The sequence below is a fragment of the Filicampus tigris genome, chromosome 3 (genome assembly GCF_054856515.1).
Source record: "Filicampus tigris isolate MCC_2025a chromosome 3, RoL_Ftig_1.0, whole genome shotgun sequence".
Lineage (NCBI taxonomy): Eukaryota > Metazoa > Chordata > Actinopteri > Syngnathiformes > Syngnathidae > Filicampus > Filicampus tigris.
In genome coordinates, this window is record NC_141219.1 from 14,351,635 (window position 1) to 14,376,871 (window position 25,237).

General features: G+C 41.2%; 1 protein-coding gene across 2 annotated transcripts in view; it reads right to left on the bottom strand.

Annotated features, from left to right (window-relative positions):
• spata17 (spermatogenesis associated 17) overlaps positions 1 to 24,518 on the bottom strand; it is a 37,275-nt gene extending 12,757 nt beyond the window's left edge. The window contains exons 1-9 of one of the 2 annotated variants that reach the window (XM_086025858.1): positions 24,399 to 24,518; positions 24,001 to 24,090; positions 22,924 to 23,005; positions 20,574 to 20,624; positions 17,164 to 17,267; positions 9,046 to 9,103; positions 7,142 to 7,378; positions 4,868 to 4,998; positions 2,652 to 2,767 (exon numbers count right to left, since the gene is read on the bottom strand). In XM_086025858.1, coding sequence (XP_085881984.1) covers positions 2,686 to 2,767; positions 4,868 to 4,998; positions 7,142 to 7,378; positions 9,046 to 9,103; positions 17,164 to 17,267; positions 20,574 to 20,624; positions 22,924 to 23,005; positions 24,001 to 24,090; positions 24,399 to 24,466 — 903 coding nt within the window. In that variant the 5' untranslated portion in view covers positions 24,467 to 24,518 and the 3' untranslated portion in view covers positions 2,652 to 2,685. Of the gene's footprint in view, positions 1 to 2,651; positions 2,768 to 4,867; positions 4,999 to 7,141; positions 7,379 to 8,979; positions 9,104 to 17,163; positions 17,268 to 20,573; positions 20,625 to 22,923; positions 23,006 to 24,000; positions 24,091 to 24,398 lie in introns of both variants that reach the window. The other variant, XM_086025857.1, reaches the window with a different exon arrangement.
• Positions 24,519 to 25,237: the final 719 nt, after the last annotated feature.

A 25,237-nucleotide genomic window follows, 5' to 3' on the forward strand; every position in this document is an offset into this window, starting at 1 on the left:
CGGTCCAGTCAGGTTTGAGCATTATGCCAAATGGTGATGTATCAACACACAGTAAACCCTTAAAGAGGAAGTCAACCCAAACATTTTTTTCAAGAATATGTTCCATGTAGGCCCACTAGTCGAAACAAGGAATTCTGATTAATTTTGTGGAATATGAGTTAAGCAGCACGGTGGTCGACTGGCTAGCACGTCCGTCGACTGGCTAGCACGTCCGCCTCACAGTTCTGAGGTCATGGGTTAGATCCCGGCTCCGGCCTCCCTGTGTGGGGTTTGCATGTTCTCCCCGTGCTTGCGTGGGTTTTCTCCGGGTACTCCGGTTTCCTCCCACATTCCAAAAACATGCTTGGTAGGTTAATTGGACAGTCTAAATTGCCCCTAAGTGTGATTGTGAGTGTGGATGTTTGTTTGTCTCTGTGTGCCCTGCGATTGGCTGGCAACCAATTCAGGGTGTCCCCCGCCTACTGCCCGAAGATAGCTGGGATAGGCTCCAGCACTCCCCGCGACCCTTGTGAGGACAAGCGGTATCGATAATGGATGGATGGATGAGTTAAGCAACAAAATTGACCCGTTTTTAGCCATCTCAGGAGGCAGCCATTTTGTCACTTCTGTAGACTGAAAATGACATCACAGTTGCTCAGGTAATGACCAATCATGGCTCAGCTTCAGAAAACAAGTGCGCTGTGATTTGTGATTTGACTCAGGTAACGACCAATCACCATCACTAAGCACCAATCACAACTACTGTTGGTGATTCGTCGACTAATCCGATCATATGTAAATTGTGGTAAAATCGCACCAGGCTCTTATGACCATTTGTAGCTTACAGCTAGAAGTCTTTAAGGTATGTACAAAATAATAATAAAAACAATTAAGATCAAAGTACAAACTTTGCAGCTTGTACGTGCATTCCTGACATGTTTATAAATGATGCAGGAGTTGAAATTGAAGTACGCAGAGTGAGTTTCGTGTACATACGGCGTTCCTAGCCAGAGTTAGCTAGGGGGTGCAGTTTCCGGCAACGCACTGCCTGGATGTGCACCCCCCGACAAATTCTGTTCTGTTAGGTCCAAGATGTCATGCTTTCCAGGCTTTAATGGTGGTAGTATGAGTACGCAGAGTGAGTTTCATGTACATAGGGCGTTCCTAGCCAGAGTTAGCTAGGGGGTCCTGTTTCCGGCAACGCAGTGCCTAGAAGTGCACCGCCCCACCCCCAACAAATTCTGCTCTGTTCTGTTCGGCCCAAGATGTCATGCATGGGAGGTATACATACAAACTGTTGTAATTCCTACACCGTTCACCTGAGTTGGGTGTAAATAACGTCAAATTAAAATCTGCAGTTAAGGCACATCTTCTTCAATTCCTTTCAAATACATTGTGGTGGTGTATACAGCCAAAAAGATGTGAATCATATTCATCATATATATTTTTCATCACTATTTATGGAGTTATTGTTGCATTTGTATTCCTTTTATTTTTTAAAGGAACTAAACTGGTGGGAACCCGCCTAAGTTTACAAATCATCAAGTGAAGGGCGGATTAACTGGGAGTAAACTTTTTTTTTAAACTTGCAGCGTTAGGACTGTAACAATACTCTAAAAGTAAGATTGAATTCGTATCATGGACATGTCATGGTTTTACCGTTTCAGAGGCGACACAGAGTATGGCCATTTTTCCCTTTTCTATCTTACAAAGCCTGAATAGACCAGCTGATCAAAACGGACCAAACTCGTCCAGCTCCAGTTGTCAGCTGCAGGAGACCCCATTCACCCACCCACTCAATCCCCATTCTTATTTATCTCCACTTCCTGGGGCCGTGTTAGTTCATTCCCGTGTCGCTGCTCTCTCCTTCTCTTGCTCTTCTCTCTCTCTCTCTTTCTCCTCGCTTGTTTCACTCCTTGTTTCCGGGCAATTGGGTCTGGGTGCTGCTGGTAGTGGGGGGTAAGAGGTTGGGGTGGAACTGCTGGGAAGTTTGTGTGTGTGCATGCACATATATGTATGCGTGCGCATGCTGGGAAGTGAGCTAATAAAGGACGGTGATCCATGAAAGGCCTTGAGCAAAGACACAGTCAATTACCTAATGCCTGGACCAGACCGCAGGGCCCGCGCGCACACAGTCTTACTCCCCGACATGCAGACACACACACACACGCACACACACACAGCCATGCATACACCTCATTTACGTATACATGGAGAGGGGGCAATGGAGGGCATAACTGGGAATTGTGTTGGCGTGTGTGGGTGGGTGTACATATGCGTGTGATAGAGAGCGGCGATTTATTAAATTGCTGTCACTTTTGACAAATTTGTGCAACTCAAATTGAAAGGGCTTGACTGCACCAAGTCACTGTTTTTCTGTCTTTTATTCGAAGGAAGAATATTGTGTTACACTTGAGGCAGGAGCCCTGGCAACCCCTGTGTCACCCCTAATCTATTGTTTATATCTATATGACCTGTATGTATTCCTGCGTTAAACCACAAAGCAAGCATTGGAATCGTTCCAGGTGTACATGACATATGTTACATTTTAAGATATATCTGCACTCCGCATCTGAGGGCAGTGTGATGGGTATCTCATCTCCAAGGTTACAATGTTCTTGAAATACAGTAAATAAACCTGAGTATGTTTGTATTTAGAATTTACCACCTACCTTCTGTTGGTATCAGTGTATGAGCAGTTGAACACTATGCAAAGGTCTTGGCATTGTCCGGATGAGGAATGCCAATGCTGCTGCGGTCCAAAGGGTGGTGCATACTTTCTGGTCTTCTGGTTGACCAACAGTCAGACCGAGCAAAAATAAATAAAACAAGAGATGAATCAATATTTACTGTACTGTATATGGGCCGTTCCACCGAATTGGTGAATATATATATATATATATATATATATATATATATATACACACACACACTAACCCTATGTATAAGAAAATGTATTAAGAGTTCTGTTTTGACAAAGATGGTATATATCAAAGATAATGATATATAAAATATATAAAATTGTTTTTGATCGACACTGTCAAAAAGGTATCAATTTAATTTATCATTGTGGTTGTAGTTAGTGGTGCAGAAGTGCACTGTTTCACAGGTAGCGGTTTGTAATATTTTCTATACTTTTTATTTCTCTCCTCAAAATAGAATGAGATCTGATTTGAATCACCAGCTGTTATTACACCTGGCATTGCTACAAGTCACTGAATTTCCATGTCATCCTTATCTGTGCAGCTTCAGTTGTTTGATTGAAGCGGTGTTAAATACCAAAGAAGAGTACAGTGGTGAGAAAACTGGGTGGTCTTTTGTTCTGTTGCCTGGGAAATTACAGCATGCACGAGATCAAGATGAGGGTTAATACGAGCACTTCACACACAGCTGAGTAGATTAGTCCGTGAGAAGTAATGAGGTTATAATCAAGTGTTTAACAAAGTCACAAATACACCGCAGCTACACTTGTTACGTACACGCGCACACACACTGATCTTAATTACACAGAAAAGCCCGTGACACTGTTAATAAGAAATGGGCACTAAAGCAGTATTAAAATAATCACCAGGCATACTCCCATTGAATTGTTACTTAATGTTGAGTGAATGTGCTTGTGTTAAGTGTAAAGAGACATTATTTGCACACATCTACTAGGCACCCAAAACATGATATACGGTACACCTGCACAATCTAAAATATCTTTTTTGTTTCAAAGATAACACGTTAATGATACTATCATGCATTTAGAAAAAAATCATTTTTGTGATTGTAGTTTGCAATTGTGTGGTACTTGAGTGCAACATATTGAGGCGGGTTTATAACTGAGCTAAATCGCAGGGTCTCAGATGGATTAAGAAAGAATTTTAAGACACTTTTCTAGGCCATCTTAAATTGGCCGTAGTATAGAAATTAATTACACAATATCTTAGGAATTTAGTGAAAATATTTTTGAAATATATACATTGTATAGAAACATTGTTCGTGATTACACACATACTAAACTAATTATGCATTCTTTAACAAGTTTTCCCCAAAAAATATCGCAGCTGTTGTTTATGCCTGTGGCATTTTTCTGACCATCATGATTAAGTGTCATTTGTAAGGCTAATTAAGGCCTTCATTTTGGAAAATTAAATGTAAGACTTTTTAAGGATCTACGGATACCCTACATTATCTTTGTAATAGCAAATCATTTTGACACAGCTTTTATTGGCTCTAATTAGACTGTGCAGTCTATCAAATACCAAGGGCCATTATGTAAGGAATTTTCATATTCTCTCCGTGCTTACATTTTCATCTTTTTGTACTGTGGCTTCCTCCCACATTCCCAAAACAAGCATGTTAGCTGAAAATTCAAAATAGTCCGTAGTTGTGAATATGAGTGGTTGTTTGCAGAGCTGGGCATCGTCTATCCGTCCATAACTCGTCAATCCTATAATGTGCTCCCAGTCCATCCCTCGTCGGCGACAGCCAATTGGCATCGAGCACATAATTTTCACGTCAGACACATGCAGACACGCCCCCAAATAAAGAAAAATATCAAATAAAAACAAAAGACACATGCACAGCGTGGTGAGCGGAGTGTGGCACCTACGTGGTACCAGTAAAGTCCGTTCTCGACGCCATTTGGCTGACTCGGACGGACCGGTCGGGTCTGAAATATAGACGAGAACTCATAGACGGACTAAAGCATAGACGAATTCCCACCTCTGGTTGTTTGTCTATATGTGCCTTGCGATAGCCCGGTGAACAGCCCAAAGTGTACCCCACCCAAACTCAGCCGGGATAGCCCCCAGCTCACCTGCGTCCAAAATGAAGCATTAACATAATAGATGGAGTTAACCTAATGTTGTGGCTCAGAGAAAAAAATACTTTCTTGACTCACGGTGTGCCACTGTAGCGTCGCAACTTATTCTGAGCCTCCTCCAAATGTGCGTATGAACTCTGCAGACCCACAGAGAGCTCAGGAAAACGTACACTTTGCACCCACATCTCCGCAGGGTCTCTTACCCGGACCTGAAATAACCAACAAGAGGCACAAGTATCAGTTCATGATAACTGTTTCATTCTGCTTTAGCTTCTCCCCTCTCTGTCATTGTCAGATCGCTCTCCCACAGGTGGTGATGGTTTACAGCTAAAAGCAAAAGTCAGTCCTCTTCGTCCCTCCTCATGTGACACAGAGACCGCTAGAGAGGCAGAAGGGAAAAAAAAAGACAGAATAAATCCAAGCCAGTCTGAGGATGAGTGAGAGGGGAAAAAGCTAAGTCGTGTGGGAACAGGATGAAGAAAAGACATGCTATACTGCATGAACACGGAGTTTCAACTACCGTCATCATTTAGTCGCGATACCTTGGAAAAGTAACTGTCAAGCAAATAAATAATCCTTTAGAAATGATGACTCTCAATAGCACACAAATGTTTTTGGGATCCTACCAACAAATCAGTTACATTTCAAGCAGATGTCCAGCATTTCAGTCCTTTTACATTATGTTGACATGGTTCCTTCCCTCATTATGGTTTTGTGAAGTCTACTGATACATAACAAAGTTGCAAACAAATTAAGATGTTGTGCTGCCTTCTGTCTAGTTTTTTTTTTAATGTTTGTAAATGTGTGTAATCAAAGGCAGTAATTTTATTTTTAAAACATGTTTCAATATTTGGAGGATGAAGTTCTTGGAAGCTTTTCAGGGCTATTCAGGATGCTGTCAAGGAACATTTTAGTAGAAGCTTGACAAGGAAAGTCAATGTATTGCCACATTAACACCATCATTAGGCATTCCTGAGAAAGACCTTTTTTTTTTTTTTTTTAAACAATTTTTAGTGACCTTACGCAATAAGCAGCAAATAGTACAAGAGATAACCAGATATAACTTGGGGTTCCAAGTGGTATACTTACATTCATGTGGGAGCCTGTTCTTGAACCATTTCTCTCATGCTTTACCTTCTTTTCAATATGGTCCTAATACGACATTGTGTATGGATTACAGATTACTTCACAAGAAATATATTGTCGCTGTCCTGCGAAAAATCCTTATGTCCGTTTTTTGCAATGTTCTTCTTTTCAGATGAATGGTGTTTCCATGTTACAGACATCGCATCCATCCGTCCATTATCTATACTCGCTTATCCTCACAAGGGTCGCGGGGAGTGCTGGAGCCTATCCCGGCTGTCTTCGGGCAGTAGACGGGGGACACCCTGAATTGGTTGCCAGCCAATCGCAGAGCACACAGAGACAAACAAACATCCGCACTCACAATCACACCTAGGGCCAATTTAGAGTGTCCAATTAACCTACCAAGAATGTTTTTGGAATGTGGGGGGAAACCGGAGTACCCGGAGAAAACCCACGCAGGCACGGTGGGAACATGCAAACTCCACGACCTCTGAACTGACATCGCATTAACGTGAAAATTGTTTTATTTTCCAAAATTGAACATAAATGTTGTTCACAGGACAGTGACGATATATTGTATAAAATAGCATAGTGATGTTGCATAATCTTTGTTCAAGCTCCAAATCCCAAACTCTCCAGTGCAAATGGATGTGCTCACACTAATGTGTAACTTGTGCAAATGTTCACGTTAGACAGTATGCTACAGATCAAGGAGCTGGTACATGCTGTTGCTTTGCGGAGGTGACCTTGTTAGCTTTTAAAAAGGCAGGTTGGGGGGGCGGGAACAGAGGAAGGGACAGGTGTGGGGCAACCTGTCCTTGCTCCTATCGCCAAGGGATCAGTGGCCTGGCCTGACCACTTCCACAGTCTGCACCTCAACCTTCACCATCCATCACTACCAGATAGTTATCACGCTAGTTAGGGGTGAAGGGTTGATAGCGAAAGAAAGAAAGAAACAGGGTCTATCTGCAATAATTAGACAGAATACAACAAACTGCAGCAATCTATCATACAAAGTAGTTAATATTCTCATTCTGTTTGATGTTTGTTTTTATTGTCATTACTAAACCTCTACATCTTTGAAGTGAAAAACTGATGGTTTTTTTGATCCAATTTATCAATTAAACGACAAAATTATTGACCTATAATCGATTATTACTCTCATCATTAGTTGCAGCCCTAAGGAATACCACTACGTATATTTGTTAACAGGGGGGCTTTTGGTGGAGGGCAGTGATGTGCATTTTCAACTGAATACAATCTTACCTGCTGTTTTGTGCTAGTTATGCAGGGAAGTATGGGCCTGGGGGAGCAGCAGGCTCTTGTTTTGCTCCTCGGGGATTCAACAGTCCCATAAAAACTAGGGAGTGTTGGAGCTGCAGGTGTGAGATGAGCACATTCCCTTGGGACTATCTTGGTGGGAGCCTGGTACTTGACCTCCCTCAGTAGTAACTCCATCTCATGGGGGGCCAGCCTGAATGGAGAGTTGAAGACCCCCGGGCACTGAAGACAGAGTGAGGGGATGAGATGGGAAACTAATAAAGTATAGGTAAGAGATAGACATCATGTTCACATTACTTAGTATGAGAAAATGACAATGATTCTCGTCCAGTCTTCCCAATTTCATATAAAAACACGACGAGTCATAATGAACGCACTGAAAAACAGATGTTCAAAAAATGGCATGACACACAAGCCGAACTACCCGCATCGGCTGTATAGACAAGATCTGAAGTGGATTTGTTACAGAAAGCCTGAGCAAGAATTATTCACATCACAGTGATCCTTTTGCATGCATGTTAATTACAAGACCAAAGCTTTGAGTTGTAGGGCTCTACTTTATATGCTAATAACGCCACTTGCTATTTAGGACACTCTTAAAATGAGAAAAGGGCTTAAGTGGGAAATGAGGACTATCTTGTCTCAGCTCTTTTCAAAATAACATTTATAGATCAGTCGATTAGAAAAGGTTTGTTTAATATTGACGGGGATTTGGTTTGTATTTCTAAAATAAACTCCATTAACCTCAGTTAATATAAAACTGGGCAAAATCAGATCAGAGAATGCGTGTCCCTTACGTTAGCAAAACTGCTGCTCTTGAAGATCTTTAACGAATAAACTTCACTTCGCAAAATTACAATTGAATAAACACCAATCAAAATGTTCTATCCTAATCCTACAAACAGAATTTGGATATTGGCTGAAAACCGTAAAACAGCACACACGAAAAATCCCAAACATAGCCATAGTCATCTCTGACGTGAACTGATAGGGACCGGGACACGTTTCAGAGACAAACAAAAACAAACCCCGCAAACGTGTCACTTGCCACAAATGCAAACGCACATACACACACGCACAGACACGCTTAATCCCACAGTAGCAACGAGCAAGCTATGGGAAGAGCAATGATGTTGACCCCAAGAACACAGCATCTCTGTCTCTGTCAGAGGGACTTGGGGCCTTTTGGTAAGCTGTGAGTACGCCTGCGTGTGTGCGTGTGCGCCGGGGTCCGAGAAGTGCAGAAGGATGAACTGTGTGGGAGAGCCATCTATTCACTCCTGACAAGGTCAGTGCTATGAAGGGAAAGAGTCCCCCCCCACCATATGCAGAAAAAGAGAGAGAACGATATATACAGTATCTAGAGATAGAACAGGCCAACAGAGGATTGTGGAAGCACCAAAACTTTTCCTCTGAACTAAATACCCAATGAAGTCATGAATGGTAAAAACACAACAAAACAAGATTTCTATTTTACACAAAAGCACAATTTGACCATCTCCATCTATAGTCCATCCATCCATTCCCTGTTCTGCTTATCCCCACTGGAGTTGCGGTTGTCCTGGAGCCTATCACAGCCGAATTTGGGCGTGAGGCGGGTCACACAATGAACACAATCGGAGATCACAAATAGACAACCCATTCACACTCACGTTGACACCTACGGACAATTTAGAGTCTTTATTTAACCGACCGTGCATTTTTTAGAATCTACCATGCAGTTGAGCACATTAAAGTGTTTATAGGAAAGAACACGGAGACTCCCTTTGATCTGATCATGGTCAAATTGACACATTGACACGGCACGTGTGCACTTGACCAACCTGCTTTGTGCTGAGTACGTGGTGCCATCTGTAAGCTTGGTAGAGTTTGGCTTTCTGATTCTTCACCTTTTTCAGACAGATTCGCTCTCTCTTCTGGAGCTCTTCAAGTTCATCCATCTCTCTCCTAAAAGCAAATGGATACCTCTGATTAAGTTTCAAAATTCTTTTCAAAGCAGCATCTTTCATATTGTGTATTGACGTTCTTGTTGATATCTTATGTCCACATTATGCACCGTTAAAGATCCTTGCCAAGGCCGACAATCCTAAATTGAATTAGACGAAATTAGATAACGTAAGTAGATATTATGTAAATCATGAAAACGGTGCACCTTCATATTAATGCCAATTGGACATCATGTCTTATGATGCAATATCATCTCAAAATAATTTTGACCAAATGTTTTTACGTGTTCTTAGTGTCCAAATATAAACTTAATTATCCGTACATTATACTGTATGATAGCACAGGAAAACTGCTTGAAGATTTGAGCACATATCGTACAATTAATGTGGAGCCGCGCCTGTGTATTTATCATGCAGGCTTTGGCGGTAATTCCCCGAAGTGTCCTTCAGATGAATGAAAAAGCGGCTGATAATAAGAGGCTGGGACAGCAGAGGTACCGTGGGAGAAAAACAAGAGAACAGGGGGGGAAAGTGAGCGAGTCTGAGGGTATAAGTGGGAGGATGATGAATATATTTCATCACAACAGCCAGGACAGGTCTGTCTGTGACATCTGTTAAGCCAAGCTGCTTAAATGGGATGCATTAAAAGCCCATACACAGCAATTTCATCCGGCAATCACAAAGCCTTATTGTTACAAGGGGGGTAATAACTTCAAAGAGGGAATTGGAAACAATTACTAAAACACTCATATAGTAGTAATGTGGAAACACGTGCACGCACGTAAAGCCAATCTATTTCCTCAAGAGCAATCCCTGTACGAGTTGGCTCTTGCTCATCAACAATTCGTCCATTTTCGCTGCTTCCACTCCACTGTTTGAGCCAACTTCTATTTTCAATTACAGACCTCAACAGACGAATCCGAATATTCTTAGTGGGTCCGTAATGGCAGGTTAATACATTCATCGGCTAGTGGCATTTAAAAAGAAATCACAACATGGTTCCCGCCGCCTTTGCATTTTCATTTCTTTCTCAGCATCAGATTAAATTACAAAATAAATGAAATATGCAGAACATTACCCACGCGCAAGCAAGTGTGTGTGTGTTTAGGTGTTAAACTCAGTTCTTTAAGACTTTGTGCATGTTTATGTACGATAGTGTGTATATGCATAAATATAGAGGTTGCTTGGCCTCCATTTGCCGCCCTGGCTAACTGGAATATTACTTATTAATGTGAAATATAAAGTTTTTAAAGTCGATTTACTCTGGGACAGAGTGGTTCGTAAAATAATTCAATGCGCACGCCTAACAAGGTACTTTATGAAAGCCTTTATGTTCATTTATGCATTAAACTGCTTTTCTAAAATGGATATGGTCCAATATTTCTGGCGTGTGACTGCCAAAGTAGACAATAACACGTGTCAATTTTCCTGCAGAGTGTTCGAAGGGTTTTCCTGAATTTGTGTTCGGCATTGAACATTGTTATGGGGATGAGCATGCCTGTGTGTGTGTGTGTGTGTGAGTGTGTTGGGCTGAATGGGTGACCTTTGTTTCCCTGCCCCCAGCCCCAACGTTATTAATTGCTGTGTAGTGGACAAAAGCCAAACAGATTTGTAATGGCTGAAGGCACCTCGATCTGTGTCGACCCAACCAGCCGACACAACATACAACCCTCATTAGCCCTGTTCGGCACGCTGCACATGCACTTGGGGTGTGTGTGTGTGTGTGTGTCTGTACAAGTGAATGAATGAGTGGTGAACGTAAAGGAAGAAAGAAAGTAGTAAAACTTCAAGCAGAAATACACCATGTCAGTAATTCATTTGTTTATGGTTATTTTCGCAGATAAAATCCCATCTTTTGGGTGCCACCGGGAATTTTGGGGAGCTGCACGCGGATGTCACAAATACCGTAAATACCGTGTTCACCCACTTTCCTCAGGGATAGTGACTAAGCCCTGCTAAAAATAACATAAATCCAGTAATGGACGCCCTCTTAAAAAGTTTAGAATTTCCTATTGATGCCACAACATTGCAGCAAAGCATTACTTTTGGCAATGGGCTGACAAGATGAAGCTCCTCCCCTTACTTCAAAATTGTTCCTTGGCACCAAGCTGCCACGAAATGGAAATAAAGCAATATTTACAAAACAGAAAATTACATTTTTCAGCAAATAAAGGAGGAAAGGTTTTTTTTTTTTAAATCTGTGAATATCCCCCCATCCCTAACTCAGACTGACATCACACTAGTGGATACATGTATTTTGCATTGGGGGGGCTAAAAAACAAGACATGTGACACATGTGGGTTCAATCCCCTGCCCTTGTAACCATATCAAAGTGTCCTTGAGCAAGATACTGAATCACCAGTTGTTCCCAATGCTGCGTCATCAGCAGATGAATGAGGAGTCCGTGTGAAGTACTTTGAGCTCTTTATAGGTGAGTGAAAGAAGTGAAAGACCATTAACAAGTTCGTCACATTTGGTCTTTGTCATTAAATTTAATAGTAATGTTACTTTCAAAACTACCCGAACAGTTAATCAAGATTTTATGAAGGCGACAATGTCACCCCAAAAAATTGTACATACTTGCATTTTGATCATTTCCTTTTCAGTTATTTTGTTGCTGTTGTTTAAGCTAGACAATTTACAAGTCGATCAGCATCCGGGAATGGTTAGTGTTTAATTTAGAGCACACGTGTCAAATTTGAGGTCCAGATCCAGCCCACCAGATAAGTTCCCGCAAAAACAAATCATGTGCGTGTGTGTACTTTGTGTACTTTATTACTTCCAAAAATCTGTAAATAAATGAAATTGCAGAAGTATTTTCATTGACTTCTGATTTCAAAACGAGTTATGCATTAATTTGTTGTGATTAGATGATTAGACATTTATATGGTTTCACAGTCATAACATCATTTCACGTGGCCCATGAAAAATTAGTTTGACACCCTTGACTTGGAGTTTACAATTCATCCCCGAATTTTATGAGTTTTCCGAAAATAAAGACAAAAAGAAAAATACTCATAAAATGATTCATAGAACAGAGGAAATATATTGTAATATGAGGCTGGTGACTACAGGAACTAATCAAGCTTACTTCAGGCAGTTCCAAATAACCAAAACCCAAACCGATGTGACCCAGGTCTGTTCACTTATTTAACGGCTAATATAGTACAGCTAAATTTCCAAGCTCTCCCTCAATAATTTACCTCCTGGTTCAGAATGGGGAGTCAAGGGCTCATGGGATATCAGAGACCGAGGCATTGCGGCACACCGGGCCACACTTGCGGTCATCAAGGCCAGCAACAGCGCAACTAATTGGCCAAGTTCTAAATATTTAATGGAGACGTGACCTGATTGGCTGCTTTAATTGCTCCAATTAAATGATTCAATAGCAGGAAAGGAGGAGAAAGGGGTCTCAGACAGTCGATTGAGAAAATCACCAGCTCAATATATTGAGCTTTTTACACTGACTTTCCATTTAAGTGACTCACAGATTGATCAGTTCCTTCTGTAAAATACTAAAAACATTTTACAATCCATTATTTTCTTCTTAAAAAAGTTCAAACATTCTCAGACCGTCCTCATGTCCCTCCATTCTTTCCTCCTCAAAAGTAATTTTCTTAAGAGTCAAGGAGAGCACAGCAGCCAGATTATGCTCCGCCACACACATACCACACACGCAGGCTCAATATACAAATCCAATCAAACTGAGGGAGTGAACTTGTCTCCACCCAAACTGGATCAGAAAGAAGCGGCAAAAGAAAGAGTGACGCAGAGAAACGGAGAGTGTTGGCAGCGCAGGTCCCACTCCAGTGTAGCAGCTCGCCTTTCATCAATGTCCTTGAGAGGGACATGAGAAAGAGAGCGATGAAGAAGGCTGGAGAAAAGAGAGACAGGAGAATAAGTAGCTGGAGGACGTGAGACGCCACAGAAGAGGAGAAGAAATAACCCTGGCCACACTGTCTGCGCATTTCTTCAAGTTAAAGTAAAATAAGTTTCAAATGTTCCTGTGTTGTTGCGGCATCATAGCGAGAATATTTATCAGATGATGGCAGTAATAATTACCCAGCTGTTTATGGCAGATAGAGGAATAATTCATGCAGCCAACAGCCCGTGTTGGTGGCAGCGGCGATGACTCCAGCACATTTAGTAAATATGCAAAACAGCCTTGCTCTGCTTTCCTAATTGCCCCCATTGTCCCACCGCATGCCCTTATTAAAGCCCAGGAACTTTAAGTGTCTCGCTGACAAAGTGATAAATTGTTGGGGTGTCCAGGAAAACTGTGGCAGAGTGGGGACTGCGCTGGGGTCTTGACTTCATTAGGCTATGCAGAAGGAGAGGGAGGATGAATGAGGATGCATGCGGAAGCACGCTGAACTGATGGTAATGGCGGAGGGGGCAAGAGGAAGATACAAACAAAGCAAAATTAGAAAAAGAAGAAAGAGGAGATGCTGGTCAGAAGATAAAGAAGCTAAGATCAAGTGGCGTACTAAGACCAAACAAAGGCATTTAAAAAAAACACGTTTCTCAAAGTATATACGGTGGCTAAAAGAGTCTACACTCCCCTACTCAAATGGCAGGTTTTTGTTAAATAAAAAAGTTAGACCAATAAATAAAAAAACATTTTCCACCATTAACCTTAAACTACAACCTTTAAGACTAAATTTTAAATTACACGGGATGCTAAACATAAACAACTGAAATAATGTGAACTAATCACATTCAAACTCATCTCAACCATCATGGACGTCAGTACACATCAGACCATAACACATTCACCCCACACCTGTTCGGGGGAGTTTGTTAAGGTCAGATGAAACCCACGTTTTTGGACATAATTCCAAAACATATGTCTGGCGCAAACAACACTGCTAATCACCAAAAGAACATCATACCCAAGTAATGCATGGGGTGGCAGCATACATTTTTCTGGCATTTTTTTTTTCAGCTGCAACTGACATTTGACAAGGCGGAAGGAATTATGAAAAGTTTGAAACAGCAGTCAGTGATAGCACAAATCCTTCGGGCTTCTGCTAGAAAGCAAAAGAAAAAACAAAAAAAAAACTAGAACACCTGGAATGTATTTGGGATTAATAAGAGGTACTTGAAATGGTGGCAGGTGTGTGCCGACTTCCATTTGATATTAGTTTCAATTCTGAACACAGCCACATCCCGGTTATAAGAGAGTACACAAGCAATTTATCGTGTAATCGTTCATTTTCAACTTTACCTATCAAAAAGAAAAAACACATTCTTATGTAGCACTATAATGACGGCTCAGTTACCTTATGTGCCACATGTATTGTCAAACGAAAACTAGTATGGAAACTTCACAACAAATCAGCATTCATCCAGCATTCTGGAATGAGGTTTTAAGATTTTTGTCTTTATCTGTAACATAAAACATCTTTTTAATCTATTTTATTAAGGTTTTATGAACTTTATATTTAAGCATAATATTCAATCATAAATAAACTCCATTACAGGATGTCCTCAGGTTACGAACAAGTTCCCTTCCTACGCGAGGGACGTAACACGAATTTTCACGTAAGTCGAAACTAACCGTAAAGAACGCTGCTTTGTGATCACTTCACGAACCCTTCACGTGGTCAAAAATACAGGATTTGTATTTAATAATGATGGGGCCATGATGTGAAAAAGGAAGGTGAAAAAGGCGAGGTTCCCGAGAAAAATACGGAGCACAAACACAGACACTCTACACCAGGGGTCTTCAATCCTGTTCCCCGAGGGCCGGTGTCCTACCTGTTTTCCATCTGTCCCTGCTGCAACACACACCTGATTCAAAAGATCAGGATCGTTATCCAGCTTCTGCAGACCTTTGGTGAATATCTGTATCAGGGAGAGATGGAAAACAGGCAGGACACCGGCCCTCGAAGAACAGGATTGAAGACTCCTGCTCTACACCATGAGGCTGGAGACAAAATGGCTGACGAGACTCAGACGTCGTGAAGTCAAAAACAGTGGAGGTGGAGCCCCACGCAACCCGAGGACCTCCTGTGTTGGTTCGCATGTATGATTACCCAATTCCCTGTTTAGTTATTGTTATTGTGCCTTCTCTGGAAATGACTTCTTCAGCCTTTGGATTGGCTGAAATGTTATGGTTGGGGATACAGTGACACCTGTTGCTTTGGCATGGGCTTGACAGACTGAATGACAAAGACGATGCAATGTAACAATATACCAGTTGTAAACCGAAATAAGTCAGGGAGAACAGGCAGTCGATGCAATTCGCCAATATGATTACCATGCACAGCCGATCGGCCTGCGCTAAATGGGCACCATTAGTCCAACTTTGAATAATTCATTCGGAGTGCTGGACAGACATACAGTCTTCCAGATGAAGGGAGCACGCCGGTGGATTAAAAAACAGATCTTTGCGAGATGCCTGATCTGGCAGCGAAAGGCTCAGAAGCTCACACGATGTTTCAAATAAACGCCCGCACAGCATTAATTGATCGTGACCTCGGTGGCACTAAATAAACATGTGATTAACTGGAGAGAAAATGACTTAAATACCCCCACCACAGCAGAGAAGGGGCTTTGTAGGAGTATGTGTACCATGCATAGGTGACGTCACATTTGACTTAATTATACTTTTGCTTTATTTTGAATAATCTTAGTTTATAAAGATTATTTCAATACAACTTCACACTAACTCTGATTTAGTTTCATTTTGGTTGACATTAAGGGCGGGGATATGCAAATTAAGAAACTGAAATGAGGTGTTTTGAAGTATTACTCAATTTAATGACTGCACGGCAATGTGTGTAATACCACATCACTGCGTTCTATTTAGTATATTTAATAGTCAGTAAAAATATCAGTACAAGTGCTAAGACTCCTTTCTGAGCCGATCATGGAAAAGTTAAGGTAATTTAGGGAATAAATGTATCAGAATACTTGATGAGGTTGTGCGTGTATCTATCTATCTTCATTTGTTATTGTAGTGAAGTGGAAACACTCCTTTAATAGGCTTTAACAGTCTGCTCCCTCCTCAACTCTATGAAAAGTGCAAATGATGTCGGGAAGTTGGGGGGGAAGTCAGTGATCCAAGACATGTTAACAAATTTACATTTAATTTTAGCAAAAGCCTAAAGATATTTTGCGGTAAAATATATTAATAAAGTTAAAATATGACTTATTAACTAAGCGTGATTTTTTTTTTTCCTCAAAAGTAAAAGATGGTGTAGCTCTAGCAGTAAGCCCTGGAGCGCAGGTTTCTATATTAATGCAGCAGCTGGGGTTCACATCAGAGGCTAATTTTTAATTTCTTCACATCGTTCATTTCTCCCTTCGCTTAGCCTCCAGCCTTGAAAGGATTTCTCTCCTTCCCTCTTCTGAGTGCTCTCATTGTCTCTGTCACTTTCATTCCCTTACATTTTCTCTGAGGTAATATCTAGTCTGCAAGGACGGATCTTGACTCCGGTGTCTTGCTTGCTTGGTCCCTCAAAAAGCACCAGTTTGAGGTCAGCACTCAGATCATATGAAGTCATTTGGAGTATATAACATTGAGCAACTTTATCTTTCTGTATTAATCCTTTAAAGAGAAAACGTTCCCTTTCGAGTAAGGTGTTATAAGATGTCCGTTTTGTTCTGTATACTGTCACTTTCTTTCTCATAACTGGGATGTGGCAGTGTTCACAATGAGCCAATAATATTCAAACTCTTGATGAATGGAAATCACCAAACAGCTGCCACCATTTAAAGTTCATCGGATAAACCCAAAATTAATTTCAGATGTTCTAGTAGGCTTTTGGCATTTATTTTTGTATCCTAGCAAAGTGTCTGAAGATTTTGTGCTAATACAGACTTCCATTCGGAACAATTTATAATTCCCTCAATCTTGTCTGTGGACCAAGATCATGCTCAAGAAAAATAGCACCAAAGCATGATGGTGTCACCGCCACATGTCACTGCAATGGTGAATCAAATGTAAAATATTATACCAAACATGGAAACGTTTGAAAATATAGATTAAAGAAGGGAGCAGAGAAGGTGGAAAGAGTATCATCACAATGATATTGTTTGCATTTTCTTTTTTACCTTACTAATTCATTTGTTCTGGATAGTTTTTCCAGATAGCTCTTGCGTGAATAGAAGCTATGGATGTACTTTCGCACATAGAATCCTCGCCACCTTCGCTGGATCTGCAGAGAGGAAAAGCATGAAAGAAAACACATTACGTCAACAAATGACAGTATTAATGGCCTGAACAACAGCCTTAAATCATATCATAATGCATTTTTTCACTGTCATGATGGAGGGACAAGCCAAGGTGGGATGGACAGCTGTCACAGCGCCATACATTTTACTGCGCCGCTGCAGATTGATTGTAGAGGCTGCAGATTAGCCCGGCCTCGCACTCACACCCACACATGAGAGTCAAGCATTGTGAGGCAGAAGGCTGGACGTCCTTCAAACTAATTAGGAGATTAAAACAACAGCGAGTAAAAGAATCATCACACTATCAGACGGAGGAATGGGAGAAACAACGGATGGAGGATGGGGCGAAAAACAACAAAGAGCAAAATGAGAATTAGCATTGATCTGCTAGTCAATAGATAATTTTAAATAAAGTAATTGCCGCCTCTCGAGTTCTTGCTGACCTTTGTTGACAAGTGAAATCGATGCTGTTGAATCTGATACAAATCCGAGGTGCAGCATGTAAACATTGGTTTCTATTACGGCCCTAATACATTTTCCTCCGTTAGCTAGCGCGGCACCATAAACTGGAGGGAAGCGACAAGAATGATTCAAAGGAAGAGTCACTGGGGATTCAGGGATGATTGTTTCTTCCACTGTGTTTTCGCTTCCATTCACACGCTCCCAAATATTTCTTTGGTAATAAAGGCTTGGCAAGTACCGTCGCCCTTCACTGATTCGTTCTTGTAAAGGGTCACTGGCACTGGATTTCAGTCTCATTTGCATGCACGCACACTCTTGCAGAGAATGCAAGTGAGAGGCCACACACATGCCAAAGTTTTACGTGTAAAAAAAAACAAGTTCTTAAACTTCATTATAAGTCCACATGGTAATGTTATGGGGAAAAAAAACAAAAAAACAAATCATTACAAAAGTTGCTCCTCTAACACATGTTGTGCTGTAGTTGTTGAGTGCATTGAAAATGGGAAAAAATGCAGTCACTGCAGCTGTCAAACTGAAGTTTATGGTGGAGGATAGTGATGAGCATTCGAGTGACTGCTGGAAAACAATTAAACATTAAAATAATTAGAACTGAAAGAAAGAAAACTACTGAACTACGTTCATTGATAAAAAAAATAGCGTTTTTATTGGGGTAAAAATATAGCGCTATACAAATAGGTGTCTCCTCGCTTGGTACTTTTTGCAGTTGAATACAAATAAGCATCCGACCACTATATTCGATACCAAATAAAGTACACTAATGCTAACCATTTATAAACTTATTTTAAGATACATGTGGTAAATTTGTGGTTAATCTTTCAGTGGCTATAAGTAACTCCTCTTCTGGGGCCAGTGCCTTGGTCAAGGGTAATGCCAGGACTGTTCCAATAATGTTCAATTTGACTTTAGTGTTGGGACGACATGACAAAATCCAGACAAAACTCTCATTAATCTCAAAAAGTGAAACACTAACTTTACAAAGAAAAGTCTTATTTGGCCCCTGCGGGGTTCAAACTTAGGTCCTTCTTACATCACCGACCATGGAGTCAATTCCCTGTTACATTCGCGTTCGTTTCCATTAAAATTGCCATTGTGCTCTAAAGGAGGAAGCTGTGATATTTTACGAGGGTCATGAAGAGGCTTTTTCTCCCCCTTAAGTAGCTAGTTCTCCGCTCCACATGGTGACAGCAACCCCTGACCTTTCATCCCAATGACCTACACCAGCAGTGTCTACTTCTGGACATATGTCCTGCTTAATGTGACATTTACTGAAATAATTGGGTGGTCAGTTTTGGTTGTTTCATTTTCCAATAAAAGTGTAAAACTTAAAGTATTCCATTTCCAAGCTTTTCTGACAAACATTTGTCCAGCTGGTCAGCAACAAAACCTTCAATAAAAGCTGGCAGACTATTTTCTTTGTTGGCCTATAAACCCTCTTATTGGTTGACAGAGAATGAAGCTGTTAGCCAAAGAGGCCATATGGAATTGTGAAAACTATAAGATTTCTGTGCAAGTGTATTGTGTAAAAATGCCCAAATCATCAGTCAAAGCTGGATTGTGATATATGGGCTGAACAGTAGCAACTGCACTCCCGCCCCCAAAATAAGAACATTTGAACACTGGCATGCTTTGTCAAAGTTTCTTCACTCCGTTTAATTTATCAAATAATCAAAGTTTGGACTACATCTATTATTCTTCTCACATCTTAGTAAGGGGTTTGGTATTACCAAGACATTTTAAAACCTAGATGACTAGACACTGGCCAACAATGACAGACGCTTACCCCGTGTGGCGTCCGGCCGGCTGTCGGCACGTCGCGCTGGAGGAATACACCGCAACGATAGACAGCGACGCTGACCATTAAAGTAATTTCTGCGCATGCATAAGATGTAATACCCTTCCATACCATTGGCGGCGGTAGTCACCATTTCTCATGGTTAGAAAAATCCAACCGGAAAGCTGTTGACCGGGGGCGGATTATAAAAACGTAAACAATACATTCAGCTATGTTCTTCGCTCACGATGAACTCCCACGCAAAGTAAACCATCACGTTCTTGACACGGTATTGTGAAATACCTACATGTTCAACCCTTGCTCTTGTACTTAAAAAGATTAAGGCAGCGGAGGCGTGCTCACTGTTTTTCCGCATTTGTCACTTTCTGTTGGTGCTCCGAGCGCTGCTTTGCTAGCTAACAGCCAATCAGAGTGACCAAATGTCACGACTGGCGACGCCGATTCAACATGCGTAACCGCCCCCAAGACGCTTGCAGATGGGTTACGACACTATGACGGTGGCCACTACACCAAACAGACAATAGCGTCCTAGAGCATTTGCTTTTTTCATTGAGTGTGAAGAAGTGAGAGTTGTGGCAGAACCATGACAAAGTAGCTTCTCTCAATGTTGTGAGCATCGAAAAGTTCGTGGCCGAGAAGAACATCGCCGTGCGGGAGTAACCACCCTACTCAGTGAGCCCAGCTGTGTGATTTTTTTATCCCCTCTATCCCAAACTCAAGGGGGTCATCAAGGGGGTCCGTTTAGAGGATGTGGACGAGATCAAGACAGCTGTGCTGACGGAGTGCAGGAGTATCATGGAAGAATGGTTCTCAGAGTTCATGAAGTTGTGGCAGAGATAGGTTTGAAGGTGAAAACGTATAGTTTGACGTTTGGATTTGATATATATCTTTTGGAATGAAGGGTTGTGAGGAAGTCCTCACAACGCACTCTTGACTAAGTGTCCCATCACCACACAGAGTGTCGCTCCGCCGTGACACTCTTTCTGTTATAAGAAAACACTGAAGCAATATTTACCCTGACTGCCATCTCATTGTAGAAATTCATCTTCATGATAAAATATGCTTCCTGTGAACACAAAAGGAAAAGATGACGTTACATGTTGTCTGATCTGTCCACAGCAAAGATAAACAGCTCTTTATACGAAATACATTTCACGCAGGCGGCGCGGATAGGCCCACTCCAGATGAGAAGAGAGGAGGGGAAAGCAACAGTGAAGAAAAAGACAAAAGAGTCAGTGGGGTATGGAGGTAGAGAGAGAGAGAGAGAGTGATTAGAGGGACTTTGTATCAAGGGGAGGACAGTGCTCTCTTAATACACCAACACACGCGAGGGCCAGGAAAATCTATGGCGCTGAAGCAGCGAACTAATGGAGATGTATGACGGCCAAACGCTCTCCTCTGGATTTCATAATCAATGACGGAGCTGCCAGAAGAGACTCACAAAAGGCCAGAGAATATGCAGCAGCACACTCACACCAAACGCACGGGGCCGACCACTGGGGGCACAAACTGGAGATTCGTCCATAAAAGGGATCCATATCTCAACATATGTTTTTTTTTAATCACGGCGGGGAAGACACGAAGGAGACTTGAAAGGGGGCTGTAAATTCAGCTGTGTTTTGAGATGGGGCTTTTGTAGAACTCATATTATTTATAATAGTGTGTGGAAGGAGTGAGAAAGAATTGAGGTCCTAAACAGGTGACTCTGGTCCTGATCTGTATGCAGACTAATATAGTTTTGATTAACCTGTGCATGTTTTGGTATTAACGCAACACAGGAAATACACGAGCAAAGCGCATGTTTGAAACTCCTCCCACATGACGCATCTTAACCAATCCCATCATTTATTCAGGGCAACTGTGCGAGTGGAGCAAGTGGGCATGTGTGAGGCAGGTAAGCTGCACGGAGAGAAGTCCAAGAAACCAGCAACAAAAAAGGTGGCAATGTAAAGATGGTTATTGCTCATGGTAATTTTAGTTCAGATCATTTTATGTACAATTAAAATGATTTTTCTAAATGTACTTTATGAAGAAACAATTTAACATCTGAAAATGCTCACACTCACTTTTTTCTTTGTTAATTGTGCACTGTCATAATCTGCTTGGACAAACTTACACAAACACAAACTTTCACATGCTGTGAAGAAATATTTCCTCACAACCTCAAGTTTACTGTGAAAATCCATCCATTCACACCACCTTGAGCCGAAGCCTTTCCCTGCTGACTTTGGGCAAGAGGTGAGTTACACTTTGGACTCTCACCAGCCACTCACAAGGTACATATTGACAACCATTCACACCTATGGACAATTCTGTCAATTGACAATTGAGTCTTCAATACACTTAATGAGCATGATTTGGAATGGAAGTTAGAGTTCCCTAAGAGGACCTAAGCACGCACGGAGAGAACATGCAAACGCCGCACAGGAAGGCCAAGTACAGATTCAAACCCAGAACACTAGCACAGAGAGGCTGACGTGCTAACCACTCGGCCACTGCGCTGCACACTGCACTGCACAGAATTAAAATCAACAGTCGAATACACTTTATTTATTTGACATCCCAGTCAGTGGATGAAACGTATGGGATGCATTGAAAATGCATTTTACACATTGTGATGCTTTGGACGTTGGCTTGAAGAAATTTTCCTGAACTGGACCTTTTTAACTTTTAATGGAGGACCCGTGCAGTAGAAGAATGGAGCCTCAGTGGGCTAATTCCAAACTGTGAAAAGTGTGAGTGATTCAAATGAGCGCTCGTCTGTTCCCAAACTGCTTCTTTTTTGCCCATATGTGCGTTGTGACACATCCTTCATCGTTTATTTCAGTGCCCCTCGCCGCCGACTCCCCCGTTTTTTTTGAACGCCTCCCAAATGGCGGCTGGCAGTTATGCTTTAGCAAACAGTCAATTTAGGGGCATGATAAATAGCTTGTTGTGATACGTTTACAAAACTCAATCCAGGGGAAAATTATATGTGAGAGCGCTGGGTATTGGATCCGGTATCAACAATCTGTTCAATTAAGAAGCAGTTGGAGGCAATATGCCGACAAGGCGGCCTTGTTTTACTAAGGCACACAGATACACACATACAGACACACGTGCACATGCATACACTTCTTCTACACTTCTGCTACCACCATTTACCTCACCACGCTCATTCTAAATGCATCCCAGGAATTGCAATGCAGATAAAATTCCATCGCATATTACATCATATTTCCTAAGTGCTAATTTCCCAATGTGTAATGAGTGAATTATATTTCTTAAGGTCAGATGCAGGGACTTAGGCGCATAGAAATTGAATTCTAATGCATGCTATCATAACCAAATCAATACATCTATAGCTGTTCCTCGTTTTGGCTTACCATCACCATTTGTCTGCAACGTGCCCTTGCTCTGAAGCCCCGCCATATCTTCTGTATAATGACTGCCTTCTCGTGCAGATGCCTGTCATGAAGTCATATTGGGAAGAGGATTAGATGGGTATTTTGTGCTGCTGAAATGGGGCGGAAAACTTAAATTAAATTGTGAATTTCTTTGTTAGTGTGTCAAATAAAACCTGAAGTACAAGACCGTCAGCAGGAGCTGCGATTGAAAATGAAAAAAAAAGGCTTAAAAATGGCAATCCTGCATGAAATTCATTTAAATTAGTTGTTGACTAAAGGGGGAAAATCAATTATAAACTCATGCCACTTTTATTGAAAAAAAAAAAAGGAAAACAGATATTTTGCTTTCTGCTCACAACTGTTATGATGTAAAGGAATTGAATTCAAAGGTCACAGGATCGTTAATGTAACACACACCCCCACACACACACACCCCCACACACACAGAAAATTGCTACTCCTCCAGGCCTTTCTATCATGCCCGATGAGCCTTTCTCCCCTTTTATGCAGCGGCACACATTTGTATTCATCTTCAAACATACTCTAAATGCAAGTCCATTGCAAATCTCCACCTCCAATGAGGCCATCAATTTCCAAAAGGCCATTTATACACCTGGAAAATCAATGCTCATAGTGGGATAGCACAACCCCAGAGTTGCACTTAGGCAGCTAAAATTGTTGCTAATTATCCACTTAACGTATTGATCAATTAACTAAAGTAATCTGAATTAACCTACTGTCTGGAAGTTTGTCTGCTGACCCTGCAGAATGGTGCTGGGGTCGCAGTACAGAACAGGCATGGTGAGTGTGTGCAATGAGCACATGGAGCAAGGGACATTTATTTCTCAAGGCCATTTTACAAAGATCCAGAAGTCCTACAATTGTGGGACGGAGCCAGTATCAGGGTATTCCCTGTTAATTAACATACCCATGCCTGCCTATATATTTCATAAGCCCTGGAGGGGAGGCGGTCAGATGACTGGGCTTGTATGAAATAAAAAGCAGTAATCTGTTACATGACAAATGAAGACTTGGTGCTTTAGTATAAAGCATTACCTGATATAAAAGCGCACCCTGTAGCCTCGAAAGCAGCTCTGAATCCGAAGAGCAGCCCTGTACTCCTGCTGTCTAGTTGCCTCAGCTAACCTAAAGCAGAAAAAAGAAAACACCTGTTTTGTTATTTTTCCCTCTTAAAAAAAGAAAGATATATGTTTATGTTTCACAAACACAACTATAAACTTCCGTCTGCAATTGTATCTGGTTAACCAAATTCCAATCTGGTGATATCAAACGACATTTGATTGACAAACTGTGTTTAAAATGAATTCATAGTAGGCTACTAATATATATAATGAGAGTTTTGTCTGGATATATAAACTCTTGCTTGTTTAGTTGTCACAGCAGCATAAACGTGTAACCAGCCTATTTGCGTCGTCTATCTAACTTAGTGATACCTTGCTTTGTAGAACTGGAGCTTTCGGAACTCTTCGAGCACGCATTGAATCTGCAGGAGCTCCTCCATGTTTACTCCGGCGTCCGTTTACGGTTGCCCTGGAAACACAGCTGTCAACTACGTCCAAGAGGTCATAGTTTATTTCCGGTGTTATAAAAATAAATGTTGTTTGTTGTTGTTGTTTTTTTTTTACTCCATTTGTGCCGAAAATACCGAAATTAGTTTTAATATTTTAGTTTTGAAAGAATGACGCAAATCCTCCCACCACGCACGATGAGAGCTAGCTGATTGTTTTAAAGCAAATTTCGCTGATAGAGGCTCTCGTCAGTCCCTACACATACGTGCTAAGCTAGTCCAAAAGGTGAGTTACATTTTGTCAAAATGTAATACCATGTTTTGTGTTTACGTGATGCATCTAGGTCATTTGCAGTGCAGTATAATGTATTGTCTGCAGTCAAATATGAGAGTAAATATTTAGAAAGCCCCGTTCATAAATGTGCATTGTGAATCTATTGCTCGTATTAAACAAGTTAAACTATGGCTTAAAAATGGTTTTCAGTCCACTTTTCGTTTAGTTTACAGCTGAAGTAAAGTAAACGATCCAAAAATTAACCCTTACAACACATTGATGAACACATTTCGGGACTACAATAACAATTAGTTTTAGTTACTACTTTTCGACAATCAATCAATCAATCAATCAATCAATCAAATGTATTCATAAAGTACTTTAAAAAACAACAGCTGCAGAGCAAAGTGCAAGGCTTGGGTTACAGAAGAGAAAAAAATGAACTAAACAAACAACAAATAAATAGCAAAAAATATAAATAAATAAATAAA